The sequence below is a fragment of the Lepidochelys kempii genome, chromosome 17 (genome assembly GCF_965140285.1).
Source record: "Lepidochelys kempii isolate rLepKem1 chromosome 17, rLepKem1.hap1, whole genome shotgun sequence".
Taxonomy (NCBI): Eukaryota; Metazoa; Chordata; order Testudines; family Cheloniidae; genus Lepidochelys; species Lepidochelys kempii.
Window position 1 is genome coordinate 23,222,430 of NC_136396.1, and position 17,527 is coordinate 23,239,956.

At 45.8% G+C, this 17,527-nt stretch overlaps 1 protein-coding gene across 15 annotated transcripts in view; it reads right to left on the minus strand.

Moving 5' to 3' along the window:
* The window catches only part of TSPOAP1 (TSPO associated protein 1), a 231,743-nt gene that overhangs the window by 134,803 nt on the left and 79,413 nt on the right, over positions 1–17,527 (minus strand). For 14 of the 15 annotated variants that reach the window (XR_012155490.2, XR_012155492.2, XR_012155491.2 and 11 more), the window contains 3 exons: positions 17,390–17,494; positions 16,981–17,031; positions 3,684–3,704 (listed from right to left, as the gene is read on the minus strand). Coding sequence is in view for 12 of the 15 variants with exons in the window: in XM_073316132.2 (XP_073172233.2) it covers positions 3,684–3,704; positions 16,981–17,031; positions 17,390–17,494 (177 nt within the window). In the remaining 3 variants the exon portion in view is untranslated. The remainder of the gene's footprint in view (positions 1–3,683; positions 3,705–16,980; positions 17,032–17,389; positions 17,495–17,527) is intronic. The other variant, XM_073316130.2, reaches the window with a different exon arrangement.

Sequence of the window (17,527 nt, forward strand, 5' to 3'; positions counted from 1 at the left end):
TTTTCTGTAGAAAAGAAATTCTGATTTTTGACCAACTCTGAAAATGACATATTTGAATCTCTTGTCCTTTTTCAGATGAGCACAAGACCTTTCCATTCAGTTTTTTAACAACTAACAAAATTATCCAAAGCACAGGACTTGGTGGTGATGGGGGACTTCGACAACCCAGACATCTGCTGGGAAAATAACACAGCAGGGCACAGATTATCCAACCAGTTCTTGGAATGTATTGGAGACAATTTTTTATTTTAGAAGATGGAGAAAGCTACTAGATTTGATTTTGACAAATAAGGAGGAACTGACTGAGAATTTGAAAGTGGAAGGCAACTGTGGTAAAAGTGATCATGAAATGGAAGAGTTCATGATTCTAAGGAATGGTAGGAGGGAGAACAGCACAATAAAGGCAATGGATTTCAAGAAGGCAGACTTTAGCAAACTCAGGGAGTTGGTAAGTGAAATCCCATGGGAAGCAAGTCTAAGGAGAAAAACAATTGAAGACAGCTGGCAGTTTTCAAAGAGACATTATTAAGGCCACAAGAGCAAACTATGCCACTGTGTAGGAAAGATAGGAAGTATGGCAAGAGACCACCCTGGCTTAACCAGGAGATCTTGAATGATCTAAAACTCAAAAAAGATTTCTACAAAAAGTGGAAACTTGGTCAAATTACAAAGGATGACTATAAACAAATAAAACAAGTATGTAGGGACAAAATTAGAAAGGCCAGGGCACAAAACGAGATCAAACTAGCTAGAGACATAAAGTGCAACAAGAAAACATACTACAAATACATTAGAAGCAAGAGGAAGACCAAGGGCAGGGTAGGCTCGTTACTCAATGAGGGGGGGAAATAACAACAGGAAATGGCAGAGGTCCTTAATGACTTCTTTATTTCGGTTTTCACCAAGAAGGTTGGTGGTGATTGGATGTTTAACATAGTGAATGACAATGAAAATGAGGTAGGATCAGAGTCTAAAATAGGGAAAGAACAAGTCAAAAATTACTTAAGACAAATTAGATGTCGTCAAAACACCAGGGCCTGATGAAATGCGTCCTAGAATACTCAAGGAGCTGACTGAGGCGATAGCTGAGCCATTAGTGATTATCTTTGAAAAGTCATGGAAGACGGGAGACATTCCAGAAGACTGGAAGAGGGCAAATCTAGTGCCCATCTATAAAAAGGAAAATAAGGACAACTTGGGGAATTACAGACCAGTCAGCTTTACTTCTGTACCCAGAAAGATAATGGAGCAAATAATTAAGAAATCAATTGCAAACACCTAGAAGATAATAAGGTGATAAGTAACAGTCAGCATGCATTTGTCAAGAACAAATCGTGTCAAACCAACCTGATAGCTTTCTTTGACAGGGTAACAAGCCTTCTGGATGGGGGAAAGCAATAGATGTGGTATATCTTGACTTTAGTAAGGCTTTTGATACTGTCTCACATGACCTTCTCATAAACAAACTAGGGAAATACAACCTAGATGGAGCTACTATAAGGTGGGTGCATAACTGGTTGGAAAACCGTTCCCAGAGAGTAGTTACCATTGGTTCACAGTCACGCTGGAAGGGCATAATGAGTGGGGTCCCACAGGATTGGTTCTGGGTCCGGTTCTGTTCAATATCTTCATCAAGATATTTAGATAACAGCATAGAGAATACATGTATAAAGTTTGCGGATGATACCAAGCTGGGAGGGGTTGTAACTGCTTTGGAGGATAGGATTAAAATTCAAAATGATCTGGACAAACGGGAGAAACGGTCTGAAGTAAATAGGATGAAATTCAATAAGGACAAATGCAAAGTACTCCACTTAGGAAGGAACAATCAGTTGCACACATACAAAATGGGAAACGACTGCCTAGGAAGGAGTACTGCAGAAAGGGATCTGGGGGTCATAGTGGATCACAAGCTAAATATGAGTCAACAGTGTAACACTGTTGCAAAAAAGCAAACATTATTCTGGGAATGTTGTAAGCAAGACATGAGAATAATTCTTCCGCTCTACTCTGCACTGATTAGGCCTCAACTGGAGTACTGTCTCCAGTTCTGGGCGCCACATTTCAGGAAAGATGTGGACAAATTGGAGAAAGTCCACAGAAGAGCAACAAAAATTATTAAAGGTCTAGAAAACATGACCTATGAGGGAAGATTGAAAAAACTGGGTTTGTTTAGTCTGGAGAAGAGAAGACTGATGGGGGACATGATAACAATTTTCAAGTACATAAAAGGTTGTTACAAGGAGGACGGAGAAAAATTGTTCTTCTTAACCTCTGGGGATAGGACAAGAAGCAATGGGCTTAAATTGCAGCAAGGGCGGTTTAGATTGGACATTAGGAAAAAATTCCTGTCAGAGTGGTTAAGCACTAGAATAAATTGCCTAGGGAGGTTGTGGAATCTCCATCATTGTGGATTTTTAAGAGCCGGGTGGACAAACACCTGTCAGGGATGGTCTAGATAATACTTAGTCCTGCCTTGAGTGTAGGGTACTGGGCTAGATGACCTCTCGAGGTCCCTTCCCACCCATGATTCTATGAACTCCTGACAATGACTGCATTTTACTTCAGAGGAATAAACCGTTTGCAGCGCTTGAGTCCATTCCGTTACTTGCCTGACATCACTGGATCAACAGTTTTCATACTTAATACAGTAAGCATAAGAGACCACTCCATGGCTATTCAACAGTGTTAAGACTAACAAATGAGAGCTAGTCAGCTTTACACTGAGCGAGGTGATCTGATGCCCTGCCCACCTTACCGAGGTTTTTAGATTCTAACAAACCAAAGATTGCTAACTATTCATACCTCTGCCTTTTCCCTGCTCTACCATATACAATGACTGCTGATTCCACCCATTAGCTAACCCCTTATCTGTAAACATAAGTTATCCCACCAATTCCCCTTCTCCTCTAAGGTGTGATCTATACTTAAATCTTAGGTCAACATAGTTACAGCACTCAGGCAGTGAGAGCCGTGCCTGGAATCAGATAGGAGGAGCAGGGAGCTGAGAGGGGGCAGCCGGGATCTCAACAGGGAGCCAAGACGCCGGTGGGCAGCAGGGCTCCCAGCAGGGAGACCGGGTGGCAGCCCAACCCAAGAGCCTGGGTGGCAGCACCAGCTTGGAGTGGAGACCAGACAGCAGTTCATCTGGGGAGCAGGAAGGCTTGTCAATTTCACAGATTCAGTGGAGTCATGAAATTGACAAGACAGTCAACAGCAGATTTAAGGAATGTCCCTAACTACACCGACATAAGCCCTACGCCTCTTGTGGAGGTAGAGTTATTATGTTGGTGTAGTAGGGCACTTACTTCAGCAGGAGCAAGGCTGTAGTGTAGACACTGACATAGTTAGATTGACATAAGCTGCCTTATGTCAACATAACTCTGCCATGGACCAAGCCAGAGAAGCTGAAAAAATGGAAAACCTGGAAAAGCTCACAAAAACTGAAAAAACAACCAACCCATTGTGTTGGATTTTTTTCTGAGAAAGAAAAGGTTTTAACAGGTAAGTGCTCTGCTCTGTAAAGCAGCAGCAGTAGCAGCCTTTTCATTATTTTAGCTCTACTTTTTAGAGATAACACCATACTAACACAACAGGAATCCATGTCTAACATACACCCCACACAATAGTCAGAGTTAAGCAGCAGCAGGAGGAAAAAATGCCCTGCTCAATTATCTCAGTACCTGCATGCAATCCAAGGTATTCTGTCAGCAAGGAAAAGAGCAAACAGAGATTTAAAACCACATATCAGCATTTTCATTAACCAAAAATCAAGACACTGCAAAGCATAACAAAATCCTCAGTTTAGGGAACATTCTTCTCCCAGTTAGTACACAATAAGTGTTGAGATCCTCTGAGACGTCCCTCCCCCCAGCTGCTAAAATAAATTCCACAGATGGAAAGCATGAATCAGAGTGCTGCTACCTCAGAAACACTCACACTCGCCAAGGGCCTCCCTCAAGAAGTGCCTTTTAATGATGAATCTCAAACCCTTTTCTCCCAACCACACTTGTGGCTGACAATTCCCTGAACTAGCTGATCTCCTGCATCAGAGCTCCACACAATGCTGGAAAGACAGAGGGGTTGAGTGAGCAAGTTACAATGTCCTCATTCTTGGAGCTGAACGAGCCCTGGCACAACTTAGAGCAGCTCCCAGAGTGCTCTAAGAGTATGTCTGTACTGCAGCGGAGAGATAGAACTCCCAAGTGGAGCAGACATACACACACTAGTTCTGCTTGAACTAGCATGCTACAAATTGCAGAGCGGCCGCAGTGGCAGTGGCTGGGCTGGCCTCCGAGCACAACCCCAACTGAGGTAAGTCCCAAGTAGCAGCTTTACAGGTCTCAATAATGGGCACGTTCTTAAGGAAAGCTGCAGAAATGGTAATGAACCTTGTAGAATGAGTGTGTATATTCAAAAGTGGTTGAATATTGTGAGATTCATAACAAAAGTCAATGCAGACAGATATCCACTTGGAAAGCTTCTGGTTAGAGGTTGCAGACACTTCTGCTCTATCTGCTAGCAAGACGAACAGCCTGTGGGTCTTTCTGAAGGACTCTGTCCTATCCAGACAGAAGGCACGGGCTCTCCCGATGTCAAGGGTGTGCAGCAGTGCCTCCTGGTTACCTAGATGTGGTTTGGGGTGGAAGACAGGCAGGTGAATGGGCTGATTGATATGGAACGCAGAAGAAACCTTGGATAAGAATTTGGGGTGGGGCCTCAGTGTGACATCATCCTTAAAAAATATGGTGAAAGGGGAGCTGACATGACAGCTATCAGGAATGCCATTTTCATCGACAAATGGAGCAGTGAGCTGGTAGCCATCTGTTCAAATCGTGGTCTTGTGAGGCATTTAAGGACCAGATTGAGGTCCCATACTGGAGTAGGATGTTGGACTAGTGGATAGAAGTTTCCAATCCTTTCAGGAATCTCACTGTGGCTGGCAAAGACCAAATAATCCTCTCTTGGGGGGTGGAAAGCTATGATTGCTGCCAGGTGGACACTTATGCAGCTCATCGATAGTCCCGAGATTTTTAGAGTTAGAAGGTAGTCCAGTATATCCAGAAGCAATGAGCTCATCAGTGAAGCATGCCTGAGGTCACAACATCTGGCCAACCTGGTCCATTTCTCAGAGTACATTCAGTGAGCAGTTTGTTTCCTGCTATATGTTAGTATTCTTTTTACGTCATCTGAGCAGGTTGCTTCTAGTCCTGTTAGCCATCGACCAACCATGCACAGAGACGTTGCACTGCGAGATTGGGGGGAAGGATCTGCCTGCCTTCCTGGGACAGAAGATGAGGAGCAATGTGGAGAATGATCAGAGAGCAAAATGGCCAGCTGTATCAGATAAGGAAACCACGTTTGCCTGGGCCAGGTCGGAACTATTAGGAGGACTCTGGCTTTGTCTTTCTTTCTTTTGAGCATAGTTTTGGCTATTAGGGGAGTCGGTGGGAATGCACACAGGAGAGTTGATGACCACTGAAGGTGCAAAGTATCCCGCAGGGCCTGGAGAGTCAGTCTGTACCTCAAGCAGAAGTGGGTACATTTCTTGTTTAACTCTGTGGCAAAGGAGTCTACCGGAGGGGGGTCCCTGTTGACAGATTTCAGAGTAGCAGCCGTGTTAGTCTGTATTTGCAAAAAGAAAAGGAGGACTTGTAGAACCTTAGAGACTAACAAATTTATTTGAGCATAAGCTTTCATGAGCTACAGCTCACTTCATCGGATGCATGGGGAAATAGTTTTATTTTGTGTAATGACCCATCCACCCCCAGTCTCTATTCAAGCCTAAGTTAATTGTATCCAGTTTGCAAATTAATTCCAATTCAGCAGTCTCTCGTTGGACTCTGTTTTCGAAGTTTTTGTGTTGAAGTAGTGACACTTTTAGGTCTGTAATTGAGTGACCAGAGAGACTGAAGTGTTCTCCAACCGGTTTTTGAATGTTATAATTCTTGACGTCTGATTTGTGTCCATTTATTCTTTTATGTAGAGACTGTCCAGTTTGGCCAATGTACATGGCAGAGGGGCATTGCTGGCACATGATGGCATATATCACATTGGTAGATGTGCAGGTGAACGAGCCTCTGATGGTGTGGCTGATGTGATTAGGCACTATGATGGTGTCCCCTGAATAGATATGTGGACACAGTTGGCAACAGGCTTTGTTGCAAGGATAGGTTCCTGGGTTAGTGGTTCTGTTGTGTGGTGTGTGGTTGCTAGTGAGTATTTGCTTCAGGTTGGGGGGCTGTCTGTAAGCAAGGACTGGCCTGTCTCCCAAGATCTGTGAGAGTGATGGGTCGTCCTTCAGGATAGGTTGTAGACCCTTGATGATGCGTTGGAGAGGTTTTAGTTGGGGGCTGAAGGTGATGGCTAGTGGCGTTCTGTTATTTCCTTTGTTGGGCCTGTCCTGTAGTAGGTGACTTCTGGGTTCTCTTCTGGCTCTGTTAATCTGTTTCTTCACTTCAGCAGGTGGGTATTGTAGTTGTAAGAATGCTTGATAGAGATCTTGTAGGCATTTGTCCCTGTCTGAGGGGTTGGAGCAAATGCGGTTGTATCGCAGAGCTTGGCTGTAGAGAATGGATCGTGTGGTGTGGTCTGGATGAAAGCTGGAGGCATGTAGATAGAAATAGCCGTCAGTAGGTTTCCGGTATAGGGCGGTGTCTATGTGAACATCGCTTATTAGCACCATAGTGTCCCAGAAGTTGATCTCTTGTGTGGACTGGACCAGGCTGAGGTTGATGGTGGGATGGAAATTGTTGAAATCATGGTGGAATTCCTCAAGGGCTTCTTTTCCATGGGTCCAGATGATGAAGATGTCATCAATGTAGCGCAAGTAGAGTAGGGGCATTAGGGGACTAGAGCTGAGGAAGCGTTGTTCTAAGTCAGCCATAAAAGTGTTGGCATACTGTGGGGCCATGCGGGTACCCATAGCAGTGCGGCTGATTTGAAGGTCTACATTGTCCCCAAATGTGAAATAGTTATGGGTGGGGACAAAGTCACAAAGTTCAGCCACCAGGTTTGCCGTGACATTATCGGGGATACTTGTTCCTGACGGCTTGTAGTCCATCTTTGTGTGGAATGTTGGTGTAGAGGGTTCTACATCCATATTGGCCAGGGATGGTGTTTTCAGGAAGATCACCGATGGATTGTAGTTTCCTCAGGAAGTCAGTGGTGTCTCGAAGATAGCTGGGAGTGCTGGTAGCGTAGGGCCTGAGGAGGGAGTCTACATAGCCAGACAATCCTGCTGTCAGGGTGCCTATGCCTGAGATGATGGGGTGTCCAGGATTTCCAGGTTTATGGAACTTGGGTAGCAGATAGAATACCCCAGGTCAGGGTTCCAGGGGTGTGTCTGTGCGGATTTGTCCTTGTGCTTTTTCAGGGAGTTTCTTGAGCAAATGCTGTAGTTTCTTTTGGTAACCCTCAGTGGGATCAGAGGGTAATGGCTTGCAGAAAGTGGTGTTAGAGAGCTGCCCAGCAGCCTCTTGTTCATATTCCGACCTATTCATTATGAGAACACATGGTGTAATTTACTGGGGTCTGTTTCTCACTCATGGTCTTCCAAGATGTGCCTGCTGAATGCATCTGCGGTCACATTCTGAACCCTTGGGAGACAGACTGCTGTGATTGCAATCTGATTGCATATGCACCAATACCAAAGCTTGACAGACTTGGCGCAGAAGGAGGGGAATCTTGCCCCTCCTTTGCGACTGCTGAAAAACATGCATGATGTATTGTCCATCATGATCTTTATGTGTTTGCTGTGGGCAGTGGTAGGAAATGAAGACAGGCATATCTGACCAATCTGAGTTTCAGGAGGTTGATTTGCAGCATCAGCTCTTATGACATCCACTTGCCCTGGGTCACGTGAGTGTCTAGATGCATTCCCCATCATAACAGAGAGGTGTCCATCATTATGACGACTGTTGGGGAAGAATGTGCAAACGGAACTCCTGTACACACATTGTGATGGTCTTTCCACCAGCTGAGGGATTATTTTACATAGGTAGGTATGGAAAGAAGCATATTTAAACGGAGTCTGTTTGGTGAATAAAACAGTTCTGAGCCACCCTTGAAGGCAGCGCATTATGTTCTGTGACGAAAGTGGTGGCTGCCATGTGCCCCAGTAATTGAAGATAGCTCCTGACTGTGGTTTGGGGGCTGAGCTGAACTGTGTTGGCTATGTTGGAAATGTGTGGAGGAAGGCAGGCTCTCGCTGTTACCAAACAGAGATGTGCCCCTATGAACTCGAAGCTTTGCACAGGGGTCAAACTGGATTTTGGATGTTCAACTGCAGTCCCAACTCAAAGAAGAGATCTGTGGCCTTGGAGGCCTTGGAAGACATCAGTTTGAGGGAGTGGCCTTTCAGTAGTCAATCGTCCAGGTAAGAAAATACTAAGATACCTTTCCTGCAGAGCTTCGCTGGTACTACTGACATGACTTTCGAGAAGAACCTCGGGGCAGATCACAGGCCAAAGGGGAGCACTCAGTATTGAAGGTGATACTGGCCGATAGTGAAACACTGGAATCATTTGTGGGATGGGTGGAGAGCGATATGGAAATATGCATCTTGAAGGTCAAGGACTGAGAACCAATCCCCTTGCTCTAATGACAGAATTACCACTGTAAGTGTCACCATTTTGAATTTTTGTGTCTTCACACAGGTGTTCAGTAGTCTCAAATCTAGGATGGGTCTCCAACTTCCACTCTTTCTTGGTATCAGGAAGTACCTATAATAAAACCCCTTCCTTCTGTGCTGCATGGGGACTGGTTCTATAGCTCCCAAGTGTAAGAGAGTGTCTCCTTCTTGAAGAAGCAAGCTCTTGTGAGAGGGACAGGGAAGGGGGGTTTATTGATGGAAGTGTAGTAAAGTGGATAGTGTATCCTGTGAAGATGATCACTAAAACCCACTTGTCCGTAGTGATCAACTCCCAAGTCCACCTGAAGTGCTGAAGGCGGTCACTGAAGGGAGGAAGGCTGGTGAATCGGTGCAGCTGAAGAGGATGAGGATGGTAATTCAAGCCCTCTACCAACCCATCAGAATTGCTGCTTGGAGGTGGATAGTTGCAAGGCAGGAGGTTGAGAAGTGGATTGTTTCCTCCTCTGGAATCTCTGCCTCTTCTGGTGCAGTTCATACGACCTCTGGGAGGTAATGAATTGGGCAAGGTGGGATCACTGGGTCTTCTGGGACTTGTTGAGCTTTCTCTTGTAGGTGAGTGTGGAAATACCAAGAGACCATACGGTAGCTCTAGAGTCCCTTAATATTTGCAGAGACTTGACTGTGCTATCTGCGAACAACTTAGACCCATCAAAAGAGAGGTCCTCTACTGTATTCTGAACCTCTTTTGGGAATCCAAGGAGTTGGAGCCAGGAAACCCCTCACATAACTATCACTGTAGCAATCAAACAGGAAGCAGTATCAGCGGCATCAAGGGAGGTTTGTAGAGCTGTTCTGACAAGTAGTTGGCCCTCCACAATAATTGCCTGGAACTGCTCTTTGGGCTCTTTCAATAGGTGATCCACAAAATAGTTCATCTTGGTACAATTCAAGGATCGTACTTTGCTATTAACACCTGAAAACTGGTGTTTCTAAATTAGAAGGAGGCCGAGGAATAAGATTAAGGGGCACATGACTTATGAGGAGAGGCTGAGGGAACTGGTCTTATTTAATCTAAAGAAGAGAAGAGCGAGGGGGGATTTGATAGAAGCCTTCAACTACCTGAAAGGGAGTTCCAAAGAGGATGGAGCTCGGCTGTTCTCAGTGGTGGCAGATGACAGAAGGAGAAATAGTCTCAAGTTGCAGTGTGGGAGGTTTAAGTTGGATATTAGGAAAAACTTTTTCACTAGGAGGGTGTTGAAGCCCGGGAATGGGTTACCTAGGGAGGTGGTGGAATTTCCATCCTTAAAAACCTCTAAGGCCTGGCTTGACAAAGCCCTGGCTGGGATGATTTAGTTGGTGTTGGTCCTAGTTTGAGCAGGGGGTTGGACTAGATGACTTCCATGTGAAGCCAGGAGAACTGGGCATAACCTCCCCATAAAGAATACTACTAACTAACTATGGATATAAACTGGCCATCAGGAAATTTAGACTTGAAATTAGACGAAGGTTTCTAACCATCAGAGGAGTGAAGTTCTGGAATAGTCTTCCAAGGGAAGCAGTGGGGGCAAAAGACCTATCTGGCTTCAAGATTAAACTTGATAAGCTTATGGAGGAGATGGTATAACATGATTTTGGCAATTAATTGATCTTTAAAGATTCATGGTAAATAGGCCCAACGGCCTATGATGGGATGTTAGATGGGGTGGGATCTGAGTTACTACGGAGAATTCTTTCCTGGGTATCTGGCTGGTGAATCTTGCCCACATGATCAGGGTTCAGCTGATCGCCATATTTGAGGTCAGGAAGGAATTTTCCTCCAGGGCAGATTGGAAGAGGCCCTGGGGGTTTTTCGCCTTCCTCTGTAGCTTGGGGCACGGGTCACTTGATGGAGGATTCTCTGCACCTTGAAGTCTTTAAACCACGATTTGAGGACTTCAATAGCTCAGACAGAGGTGAGAGGTTTATTGCAGGAGTGGGTGGGTGAGATTCTGTGGCCTGCATTGTGCAGGAGGTCAGACTAGATGATCATAATGGTCCCTCCTCACCTTAATATCTGTGAGTCTATGAACTAGTACCTATCTAAATGCAACACGAGAGAAAATAAAAGAAATAAAATTCTCAAAAAGATAAAAAGATGATAAGCTACACTACTACTACTATTTACTAACTATTGAAACTCACATTAAGACTCTGACTAACTATTAAAAAGAAAAGAGGATAAAGTTGAGGAAATCTCTCTGAGGCAACTGCCAGAGCTCCGTCTCAGGCCAAGGCGGTCGAGAAGGAACTGAAAGCATTTCTCCTGCATAGTGTAACATAACAACAGCACGGGACATGAGACTGCCTAACACACATGCACGGGCCAAACGGACAATGTTATGAGAAATCTCCAATTGCAGGCACAGGGGGCGCTAGCTCACCGAGAGTGGAGCACCCGTCAGGACACTACTCAAAGAAGAATAAATTACTAGCTCAAGATCTTGGCCTGATGGGACAGACACTGAACTGAACTTTCATTAGCAGCCAGAGAAAGAATAAAGATAGGCAATAACCTCCACAGTGGAGTCATCTTCTAAATATAATTTTACTACTGAGCGCAAGCTTCCAGCAGGGAAGTGAGGACAAACCTCTGTTCAGAATTAAGGCTATGCTGAAAAGTAATACACACATTATAATTTGGGAATACACAGTTAAGGCACCCAAACAGCATTATAAGATGGATGGATTCACCAAGGGTAAGTCATGCCTGACTAATCTAATTGCCTTCCATGACAAGATAACTGGTTCTGTGGATGAAGGGAAAGTAGTGGATGTGTTGTTCCTTGACTTTAGCAAAGCTTTTGACACTGTCTCCCACAGTATTCTTGCCAGCAAGTTAAAGAAGTATGGGCTGGATGAATGGACTATAAGATGGATAGAAAGCTGGCTAGATTGTCGGGCTCAACGGGTAGGGATCAATGGCTCCATGTCTAGTTGGCAGCCGGTGTCAAGTGGAGTGCCCCAAGGGTCAGTCCTAGGGCCGATTTTGTTCAATATCTTCATAAATGATCTGGAGGATGGTGTGGATTGCACCCTCAGCAAGTTTGCAGATGACACTAAACTAGGAGGAGAGGTAGATATGCTGGAGAGTAGGGATAGGATACAGAGAGACCTAGACAAATTGGAGGATTGGGCCAAAAGAAATCTGATGAGGTTCAACAAGGACAAGGGTAGAGTCCTGCACTTAGGACAGAAGAATCCCATGCACCGCTACAGACTAGGGACCGAACGGCTAGGCAGCAGTTCTGCAGAAAAGGACCTAGGGGTTTCAGTGGACGAGAAGCTGGATATGAGTCAACAGTGTGCCCTTGTTGCCAAGAAGGCCAATGGCGTTTTGGGATGTATAAGTAGGGGCATTGCCAGCAGATCGAAGGACGTGATCGTTCCCCTCTATTTGACACTGGTGAGGCCACATCTGGAGTATTGTGTCCAGTTTTGGGCCCCACACTACAAGAAGGATGTGGAAAAATTGGAAAGAGTCCAGTGGAGGGCAACAAAAATGATTAGGGGACTGGAACACATGAGTTATGAGGAGAGACTGAGGGAACTGGGGATGTTTAGTCTACGGAAGAGAAGAATGAGGGGGGATTTGATAGCTGCTTTCAACTACCTGAAAGGGGGTTCCAAAGAGGATGGCTCTAGACTGTTCTCAGTGGTAGCAGATGACAGAACGAGGAGTAATGGTCTCAAGTTGCAGTGGGGGAGATTTAGGTTGGGTATTAGGAAAAACTTTTTCACTAGGAGGGTGTTGAAACACTGGAATGCATTACCTAGGGAGGTGGTGGAATCTCCTTCCTTAGAAGTTTTTAAGGTCAGGCTTGACAAAGCCCTGGCTGGGATGATTTAATTGGGGATTGGTCCTGCTTTGAGCAGGGGTTGGACTAGATGACCTCCTGAGGTCCCTTCCAACCCTGATATTCTATGATTCTAACATAATTATAGTTATTGTCTGGTGTCACTGCAGTGACACTATCTTTAACTATAACTATCTTTATAGCATTTTAATGGTTGTGGCCCTGGATTAGATTAAAATGGTTTTTTAAAACAGAATTTTTTTCTCTCTCTTTTTCCTTCCTACTGTCACTGGATTGCAGTGCAGCTCCTTGTCTGCCAGGTGGAGACATGGGGGACTTCAATCACCCTGATATCTGCTGGGAGAGCAATACAGCAGTGCAGAGATAATCCAAGAAGTTTTTGGAGAGTGTTGGGAACAACTTCCTGCTGCAGGTGCTGGAGGAACCAACTAGGGGCTGTGCTCCTCTTGACCAGCTGCTCACAAACAGGGAAGAATTGGTGGGGGAAGTAGAAATGGGTGGCAACCTGGGCAGCAGTGACCATGAGATGATCGAGTTCAGGATCCTCACACAAGGAAGAAAGGAGAACAGCAGAATACGGACCCTAGACTTCAGAAAAGCAGACTTTGACTCCCTCGGGGAACTGATGGGCAGGATCCCCTGGGAAGCTAAAATGAGGGGGAAAGGAGTCCAGGAGAGATGACTGTATTTTCAAGAAGCCTTACTGAGGGCGCAGGAACAAACCATCCTGATGTGCAGAAAGAATAGCAAATAGGGCAGGCAACCAGCTTGGTTTAACAGAGAAATCTCAGGTGAGCTTAAACAAAAAAAGGAAGTTTACAAGAAGTTGAAACTGGGACAGCTGACTTGGGAGGAGTATAAAAATATTGCTCGGGCATGCAGGAGTGAAATCAGGAAGGCCAAAGCACAATTGGAGTTGCAGCTAGCAAGGATGTTAAGAGTAACAGGAAGGGTTTCTACAGGTATGTTAGCAACTAGAAGAAGGTCAGGGAAAGTGTGGGATCCTTACTGAATGGGGGAGGCAACCTAGTGACAGAGGATGTGGAAAAAGCTAATGTACTCAATGCTTTTTCTGCCTTGGTCTTCACAGACAAAGTCAGCTCCCAGACTGCTGCACGGGGCAGCACAGTTTGGGGAGGAGGTGAGCAGCCCTCAGTGGTGAAAGAAGTGGTTCGGAACTATTTAGAAAAGCTGGACATGCACAAGTCCGTGGGGCCAGATGCACTGCATCCTAGGGTGCTGAGGGAGTTGGCTGATGTGATTGCAGAGCCATTGGTCATTATCTTTGAAAACTCATGGCAATCGGGGGAGGTACCAGATGACTGGAAAAAGGCAAATATAGTGCCCATCTTTAAAAGGAAGTAGGAGAAACCAGGGAATATAGACTGGTCAGCCTCACCTCAGTCCCCGGAAAAATCATGGAGCAGATCCTCAAGGAATCCTTTTTGAAGCACGTAGAGAAGGGGAAGGTGATTAGGAACAGTCAACATGGATTCACCAAGGACAAGTCATGCCTGACCAACCTGATTGCCTTCTATGATGAGATAACTGGTTCTGTGGATATGGGGAAAGTGGTGGGCATGATATACCTTGATTTTAGCAAAGCTTTTGATATGGTCTCCCACAGTATTCTTGCCAGCAAGTTAAAGAAGTATGGATTAGATGAATGGACTATAAGGTGGACAGAAAGCTGGCTAGATAGTCGGGTCAATGGGTAATGATCAACGGTTTGATGTCTAGTTGGGGGCAGCCGGTATCAAACGGAGTGCCCCCAGGGTTTGGTCCTGGGGCCGGTTTTGTTCAACATCTTCATTAATGATCTGGATGGCGGGATAGATTGCACCCTCAGCAAGTTCACGGATGACACTAACATGCGGGGAGGGGCAGATATGCTGGAGGGTAGGAATCGGGTTCAGAGTGACCTAAACAAATTGGGCCAAAGGAAATCTGATGAGGTTCAACAAGGACAAGTGCAGAGTCCTCCACTTAGGACGGAAGAATCCCATGCACTGCTACAGCCTGAGGACGGACTGGCTATGTGGCAGTTCTGCAGAAAAGGACCTGGGGATTACAGTGGATGAGAAGCTGGATATGAGTCAGCAGTGTGCCCTTGTTGACAAGAAGGTTAACCACATATTGGGCTGCATTAGTAGGAGCATTGCCAGTAGATTAAGGGATGTGGTTATTCCCATCTATTCAGCGCCGGTGAGGCCACATCTGGGGTACCGCATCCAGTTTTGGGCCCCCCACTACAGAAAGGATGTGGACAAATTGGAGAGAGTCCAGCGGAGGGCAACGAAAATTATTAGGGGGCTGGGACACATGACTTATGAGGAGAGGCTGAGGGAACACGGCTTCTTTTCTAGGGAGAAGAAGAGTGAGGGGGGATTTGATAGAAGCCTTCAACTACCTGAAGGGGGGTTCCAAAGAGGATGAAGCTCAGCTGTTCTCAGTGATGCCAGATGACAGAACAAGGAGCAATGGTCTCAAGTTGCAGTGGGGGAGGTCTAGGTTGGAAATTAGGAAACACTATTTCACTAGGAGGGTGGTGAAGCACTGGAATGGGTTCCCTTGGGAGGTGGTGGAATCTCCATCCTTAGAGGTTTTTAAGGCCTAGCTTGACAAAGCCCTGGCTGGGATGATTTAATTGGTGTTGATCCTGCTTTGAGCAAGGGGTTGGACTGGGTGGCCTCCTAGGGTCTCTTCCAACTCTAGTCTTCTACGATTCTATGACAGAGGATCACCAACTGCTGGAGCCTCTTCTGACAGGCATAACCAACATCTTAGGCAAAGAATGAATCTCCCCTTTTTCCTTCAAACATGCAATAGTCTACCCAAACTGAAGAAAGGCACCTTGGAGGTACTGGACCTAGCTAACTATTGCAAATATTAAACCTTTCTTCCCTGAACAAGCTTGTTAAGGAGCTAGCTAAATGCCAGCTTGAAACTCCTCTAGCAGAAGCCATATCCTAGGCATGCCACAATCCACAGCACGTGATCAGGAAACAGGCAGTGGCACTGGTGGTCAGTCTCTTGTGTCAGTGGAAGACTGATGTCCATTCTCAAATCTCTGGACTCTGCAGCATTCAACACAGTCAGCCACAAGATATTGCTGTCCCGTCTAAGCAAGATGGCAGTGGCTAATGAAAGAACTGGAACAGTCTGACCACTTTCTGGAGGAACACACCCAAAGGGTCACTGTGTGAACCTGCACCTGCACCTTCACCCCCAGGCCTCTTACGTTTGGAGCTCCACAATGATCTATTTAACGTCAAAAGGCAGCAGCCTGCTGAACTGGTGAGACATCACAAGGTCAAATGACAACAAGGTGTAGCTGAGACACAGCTCTAGCTATTTACTCTTTACAACAGACAGCAGTGCCATTGGCATCAAGCTAACCTGGATGCCCTGGAACAGAGATGAGAAAAGGTTAGTTAAAGCTACTGGTTGGCAGAGGAGACCTTGCACAATCTCCACCAGTCAAAGGCACATACCCATACCTGCTCAGCTGACTTCACAGGTTCTTATAGACTCCTCACTGACACCAAGCTCTCACAGAGCCGAGGTCACAAGAAATGCATTCTGCCATTTCTGACTGTGTTCCATCACTGGAGAGGAAGAGCTGCCCTCGACAGCACATACCTTCATTACCCGCCAACCACACTGTAAGAAAGCAGCTTACTTGGGCTTGGAAGGTTCAGCACTGAGAAAATTACAATTGATGGAGAATGCAGCAGCTCACTCCCTAGGCATCAAACCTGGCCCCCACTCACGGCACTGGATTCCCCTAAAGCATGATATCAAGCTGAAACTGTTGGTCCTTTGTCATCATGCCTCCAAATAGTTTGGGCCCAGGTTATCTAAGAGATCACCTCATGCTTGGGATCAAAACTATGGTCATCGCTTCTCTCCACTGGCATAATGGAGTTGGCTACCACAACGCTAAAGCTTGTTTGTACAGGGGGCAGAGCAATGGGAAGGACTGGCACTTTGGAGGACTGTGGCGTTCATTCCTGCTGGATCAAAGAACTACCCTCACCACTTTCCGTTCCAAGAGCTAAACCGCATCTTTGCCATGTCTCCTGTAATAACAGCATAGACCACATAACATAAAAACCAACCAACCAACAACCCATATGCAGAAAGTCATGAAGAAGGCTGCAGACATGACAGTTATGTTGCTTAATGCATCACTGGAAGATATACAGGCACCACAGTGATGGTCATTGGCTGAAAACCTGAACTGAGTAAACAGTCTTAGGCAGATTTTCGAAGACGCTCAGTATGCCAGGTTTCAAGCTCTTGAAAATTCTGGCCCTAATGGCTACTCGCCTGAGTGACAGATAAGTGTGCGCCGCACTGTAGTGAGACAGGTCTACCACTTGCAGTGTTTGCTAGGGAACATTCTGACCCAGGAACATCAGCCCACAGAGAAACAAAGCTCTTGGAGACCAAATTTGCAAACACCTGGCTTTTTTTTTTTTTTTTTTGCAAATTTGCAAACTCCTGGCTGATTTTGCCTTTCCATCTTACCTCTAGTAGCTGCACTGCTCCTTCATGATCCCTTTTTGCCTCTGCCTGGGCCTGAAGTCAAACAGGAAACAAGGAGTTACTGACCAAACACCCCTCAGAAAGCTCACTTCTGCTGTCAGCATCTCAATAGGCAGCAAGATAGATTTAAAAGAACAGAACAGGACCAGAGACATCCCTGCTCTGTGGACAAAGAGCCTTTGCAGATTAGAATTATCATGCATGAGAACAGCCCCTTGTAGTGCCCAGGTATCAGAGTTCACTTCCCTGGATTAGTTTATCTGGTAAACTCACACATACCTCCTCCCTGCAGTCCCACCAAGGAGACAATGCAGGAGTTCCATCTCTTTCCATGGTGGGATTCAGAGAGTTAAAGTGTCCATTTTCTCACTGTCTTGCACTCACTGCATACCTGCTGCAACCATCTGACTTCCTCTTGTTTCGCCTGCAGTGCTAGCTGGGCTTCCTCGTGTTCAGCCTCCAGCTGCTGCCTTCGCTCAGCCACATCTCTCATATGCTGGAGAAGAAGTCACACACAATTTAGGGGAGG